Source organism: Mixophyes fleayi, chromosome 10 (assembly GCF_038048845.1).
Source record: "Mixophyes fleayi isolate aMixFle1 chromosome 10, aMixFle1.hap1, whole genome shotgun sequence".
NCBI lineage: Eukaryota > Metazoa > Chordata > Amphibia > Anura > Limnodynastidae > Mixophyes > Mixophyes fleayi.
In genome coordinates this window covers 23072542-23078541 of record NC_134411.1, presented here as the reverse complement: position 1 = coordinate 23078541, position 6000 = coordinate 23072542, and the positions used below count along the sequence as shown (strand labels likewise).

Genomic DNA, 6000 nt, shown 5'->3' with positions numbered 1-6000 from the left:
AGTGCCAGACCCGTTGACAAGCGTTAAAAAATGCTAGCAAAACGCATTTTAAAAACGCCCGTGGGTTTGATCTCTAACTTATGACCTAGAAAGACAATTCGCAATAATGGTACTCTCACAAAAGTAGTATCATTCAAAGGTTCAACTCATAAACCATACATAAAACATATAATGCGACCAATTAAAAGAACAAACCAACAAAAAAACAAAACCCAAAACATAATAAAACCCCCAAAACTGGCAATAACTGAACATCTAACTCTTACAGCAACATATCTTTCAAAGCAATATTGTTCTGTGACTTAGTAACTGGTCTGTAATAAACAAAATTACTGAAAACTAGACTTCAATGTAAGCACCAATAAACCTAAGTGTCAAGATGACATATATAGAAGGGGCATTAGAAACATTCACAAAGATCTTAACAAAAGTTTCAGGATAATGTCAGACTAGAAGATAATTATAAAGCTGTGGGTACGCAAGTTCCTGTAGCCATGAAAGTGCGTCTATTGAAATACACGGCAGCAGTCTGAAATGCTGATATTTTGCCTTGATATAACGGATTATCACGTGTTACAGGGGACCGGTCGCCTACAACACAATGGATGCCGCCATTCTCTGGTGTGACCCCAATATCCGTGAGAATGCAGCCTATTCAGCGATATCACCGGTTCCCACTGGAAAGACAGGCCGCACTGCCATACAGTGGTTCACCTCAAAAAATGGCTTCTTCCAGCGGGTAACGCAACAAACCATTTGAAGATTAAACAAACCTATATTAGGTTAAGTGGTAGTCTACATTCAATAAAGTATGATCCGCACATGGCACAAGTACATAGAGGGACAGATTTGTAGAGTTTTTTGGTAATCAATGCGCCATTAATCAAATACATGTTAAGTAAGTCATTTATTTCCAAGGATCAGAAAATCGGTTGCATTGTCTACATTGTAAAAACTATATAGTAACCTGCTATACATATGCTGGTCCGAACTGTAGCCAACATCTAGGTGGGAGGGGACAGAAGCATTGCTTAAGAGATATTGCATACAATCTGAAATCAACATGAAAATGGATTTACTGAGAAACAAAAGGGGAGGTGTGTTATTACAAAGATCCAGGAAACAGAATTTTAACCACAATATTTTCTCTGTGAAAAATACAACTATTCGTGAGATAAATGTACAATTGATTACTTTTTTTTTTTTTTTTTGTAAAGAAAAAAACACAGTATAAAGGAAAATAGTTTTCTTCAAAACAGGGAAAATAGTTAATGTCATTTTTGTTTGTTTTTTATCCATTACAATATATTTGACACAAAAAGCAGTCAAAGGATTGCACCAACTCCGCGTCCAGTCTCCTGAACCAAAAGAAAACTTGTAAAAAGAGTCCGTAAAGCATAAATGATCTGTTTCTACTATTTTAATCACTGTGGCTATCTTAAATTGATGTATCGCAAAACTCTGTTTTACAAAATGTACAATATCCTAAATGGGGTGGTTCTGGAAATTATAAATGCAAATATTGTTCTTGTACCTCCACCTTAAACTTTTTTTTTTTTTTTCTTTTACGTTTTTTTGAGCATGGAAGAAAGACGGGTGAGGGAGAGGAGTAACAATTTTTTTTTTTTTTTTTACAGAGGCAGGAAAAACAAATTGTAGTAAAGCAGTTTAAGTGTTAACGCTATAAGTAACAAAAGGAAGTCATTCTATATTTTAGTGCATGCTGTATCATTTTTTTTGCCAGGAAAAATAAAACAATATTTGTTTCATTGGAAAAACAAAAACAAAAACAAAAAACAAATAAAAGTCAGGGTAAAAACGTGCTGTTTGTCGGCCAGGTTTCCCTGGGTGTTTACTCCTTCCCAGCATAGTATCCATGGATGGGAGACAAAGCATTTCACCAGCAGTCTGCCGAGACTAGCCAGACATGTATAGTGGACATTACAGTCTTTTGTCTACTCTTTCAATATGTTAATGCTCTGGGGGGTGATATACTGGAAGGAGAGCGGTCACAGACTGAAGGGAGGGAGGGAGAGGAGAAGAAAATAAGAGAGAGAAAAAGGTCCAGGTCTTAAGAGCATGTCTGTTGCACCCGGCTCAAAAGTTCTCCAAACTTTTCAAAGAGATCCTCCACCCACTTCATTTTTTTCAGACAGTGGCTAATAAGCTCCACTTGCTGTAGGTCCCGGTTTGATTTCTGAACGGAGGTAACCTGGAAAAAAGTTGAGAGATAGACGGTAACTGATAGAACATGTGATCCAGGAAAATATTTTGTATAGTAAGCTCAACACCGCCCTCTAGTGGTACAATCACATGTATGCATTAATTGCAACCTCTTGTAGCAGTCGTAAGTCACTTCCCTGAAAAGTTACCTGTGCATAAGACTTGAAACAAATCTTAGCTGCTCTTTCTAATATTTTTAAGCTTCCTTCAATTAAATATAGATTACTTGTTAAAACATGTATGCTTCCTCTATGAAAACACTGGTGAGGAAACCAGGGAGGTGTCGGAGAGAGGTGCAGCACATTGCCTACATAGCTTTTTTTTGGGGGGGGGGGGGAATTCAATTCACCCCAGAATAGCGCCGTGATAAATGTACTACCGTTAATACAGTAATTTTAACCCTACTTTCTGCTCGCAGAAAAAGCAGATGGTGAAATTACTGCATTAACAGTAATAACGTGCACTATTACCGTAACGTCGTAATATGTTACTTTTGGCAGTAATGCGGCCAAATGAACTCCCCCCCCCCCCCCTGTATAGAAGGTCGTGCGAGAGCGCTCCAAAGCTGTCAGTGACAGCTCGTCTGCATAGTTACTGGGTGTCACACCTAGTAGCACACCGATTGGTGGATGGCACTGGTCCCCACACTATGATTGGTGTATAGCTCCAGCCATTCTCAGATCAGAGTGCAGGATGCTGTCATGTGACCTGTACAGCATGCCGAGAGACTGATGGGATAAACAGGAGAAATAAATTAATTGGATCGCCCCCTCAGATTGACGTATGATTTTTACACCCATAGCTATTAGGGAGGGGGGCTCTGCATTTGAATGGCTCCAGAGATCTGGGGTCTGCTTTTGTATCATTACAGAGATTGGAGGAAGGGGATGGGTAGTAGCCTCTACCTTATGTCACCAGAAATCTGACTGCTAATAAATGCTCTGATTTCCCAGCAAGAAGCGAGGGTTGGGTAACAAGCACTTACCTCATCTTTGCATATAAGATATATGTGATACTTGTAATGGTGGAGTGCGTGATATAGGGAACACAGCTGGGATTTTTCTGGATCTACAGTGAACTCCTGTTGCAAGACAAAGATGAAGAGATAGTAATCAGTCACAAATGACAAAAAGGAAGTAAAGCAGCCTAGGCAGATAGTACATTAAAATATGATGCGTTATGTAAAAAGGTTATCACATGCAGATGATCTGATTTTGTGCAGCTGGAACAATATATGAGATATCCAGATAACTGTGGGAACAACATGGTTATACTCTGCAGGTACTTGTGGGCAGTTGGAAGTCATCAGACTTCTCCTATAAATAAGACACCTGGGATAACTGGTTATTTTATTCAGCAATCTGCAGGGAGCATTTACATTAATAAAAGCTTTTAAATGCCGAATATAGAGCTGATGATTTCAGCTGACACGTAAGAATTCTACTTGCAGAGATACTAGTTCAGGCTCTTGAATGTTCTCCCTTTTCTATTATACATTACATTATAAGACACAATGTTATTGCTACATTACATTGAGGGCTAGTCTATACGGGAAATTCATTACATAGAAAATACAGCACCGTTCTCTATGAGTTACCATCATTTATTCACAAGGTAACTTCTCGTTCTTACTGGAAATGATCTATTCCATATAGTGCTAGTCTCTACAGCTCAACACAGCAGCTCTGTATCCACTAGAGTGACATAATGTGAGTGCTGAATGCTGCCCAGCAAACCTCATGACACAGATCAACAGAGCGCTTCCTGCCAGGGTATTGTCTTGCTACAGCAATTAGTCGCCTGGCCTGTTGTACTCTATGGAGGAGATGTGAAATTATTTACTGCGGGACAGCATGATAGAACGCGACAGTCAGTCTAAGCCACGATTACAAATCTCCAAAGGTCCAACAGAACTCAGTCTGAGTGTCCACCTTTCACGTGGTGCACTCGGGACTTGCTCACCAAAGGTTTGTAAAGCAAGCAGTGACATAGCGAGCACTGACCCCTACTAGGCCAGCGCACATCAACTGTACACACTATAGCCATGAACGCAGCGATCCTTCACTGATGGTGGTTGTTGGGAAGATGGTAAACAACGGTAATGGCGCCAGCATCACATCAGTCCACCAATCACTTACAAAAAAACACAACTGAAACTGAGCACCTTACTTACCCGAAACCATCCACCTAATTAAGGGCGGCATACAAATATGGATTCTGCTTATGTGCATTCTCTAGAGTCTCATTTATTTGCTTATGTATATTTAAATATATGCCAAGTGCTCTACCAGGTATAAAAATGTAATTTCCATACGGTTCAGCGGACCAATACCTTCAGAGCATAATTTGTGATATTCTGGTTCGTCCAACATAAGGCCTATGAGAACACCACAGTGCCCCATTCCTATATAACAGGATCATGCGTCGGGTTACGCTGTGTTCCGGGACGTACCTGTGTCTGCTTTGCAGCTGTTTTAGTGGGTCGCATGGTCTTCTTGTTGTACCATTTGCCGTGTACTTTTATTTTACACACCGCAGCTCCTCCTGATTTGCCTTTTGCATCGCGATGAATGGTGGTTATATCTGGGTAGTTTTCCAATGCGTTCTTCAAGCCCAAAATCAGAATGAACGATAAGTCAGCAGAAATACAACTTCATAATCCCATAAGTTCAGACAAAGGCAACTGGTCATCATTACACACTCTAGACTGTAAGGAGCAGGGACCTCATTCATACCAGTATAATAGCTGCTATTACTGTGGTTATAAATGTGTTTGTCATACATAGTGCAAGGTGCCAATAAACATATACACACACATTACTTGAAACATTCATAAAAACATTTAGCAGCAAATTACAAGGCACCTTCATCAACCCATCCTTATCATTACTGGGCTGTATGTAAAGTTAAGGGATTCTATGTACATTAAGGGGTAGGTGTTAATCTGTTCTTGTAAAGAAAGATTTACATGTAACATTTCTTTGTTTCTACTCCATCTGGTTTTGTATCCATGCTGGACCATGGGTGAGGTAACTACTATATATTTACACCATGCAAAAAGGTTTGCAGGAGGGGCCAAAATAACATCCATACGTTACACTGTGGCCTCTGCTGAGAACCTCCGGTGTAGATGATTAGTAGATGATGGTTCCCATTCATCATCATTATATATTTATATAGCGCCACTAATTCCGCAGCGCTGTACAGAGAATTCACTCGCATCAGTCCCTGCCCCATTGGAGCTTGCAGTCTACATTATCTAAGCCACACATAGCCAGACAGAGAAAATAAGGTCAATTTAATCGCAGCCAACTAACCTACTAGTATGTATTTGGAGTGTGAGAGGAAACAGGAGCACCCGGAGGAAACCCACACAAACACGGGGAGAACATAAAGACTCCTCATAGATAAGGCCATGGTTGGAAATTGAACTCATAACCCCAGTGCTGTAAGTCAGGAGTGCTAACCACTAAGCCACCGTGCTGCCTACAGTACTGAGATAGAGAGGAGTCTATGGAAGTTTTTAGGAATATATAGGGACCACACCTGGCCCGCAGGTAATCAGTTGGACAGACCTGTTCTAGAGCCTAAAACGGTCCATAACAGGACAACGCATTCAGCTAGACACAGACTACAATAAATGACAAGCATCTAATGGACTATTTTGTGCTGGATTACAAGGTAGTTTAGGTTTACACACGCTTTAATAAACTATGCTAAAGCTGACTTGTAAGTGCTGCTGAAATGGCCACATGAAGAACCGATACTGGTCCCGAC

At 40.3% G+C, this 6000-nt stretch overlaps 1 protein-coding gene across 2 annotated transcripts in view; it reads right to left on the bottom strand.

Annotated features, from left to right (window-relative positions):
* Positions 1-890: 890 nt before the first annotated feature.
* The window catches only part of QSER1 (glutamine and serine rich 1), a 56640-nt gene continuing 51530 nt past the window's right edge, over positions 891-6000 (bottom strand). For both annotated transcript variants that reach the window (XM_075188054.1, XM_075188055.1), the window contains exons 11-13: positions 4676-4828; positions 3209-3304; positions 891-2212 (exon numbers count right to left, since the gene is read on the bottom strand). In XM_075188054.1, the coding sequence (XP_075044155.1) occupies positions 2072-2212; positions 3209-3304; positions 4676-4828 (390 nt within the window). In that variant the 3' untranslated portion in view covers positions 891-2071. The remainder of the gene's footprint in view (positions 2213-3208; positions 3305-4675; positions 4829-6000) is intronic.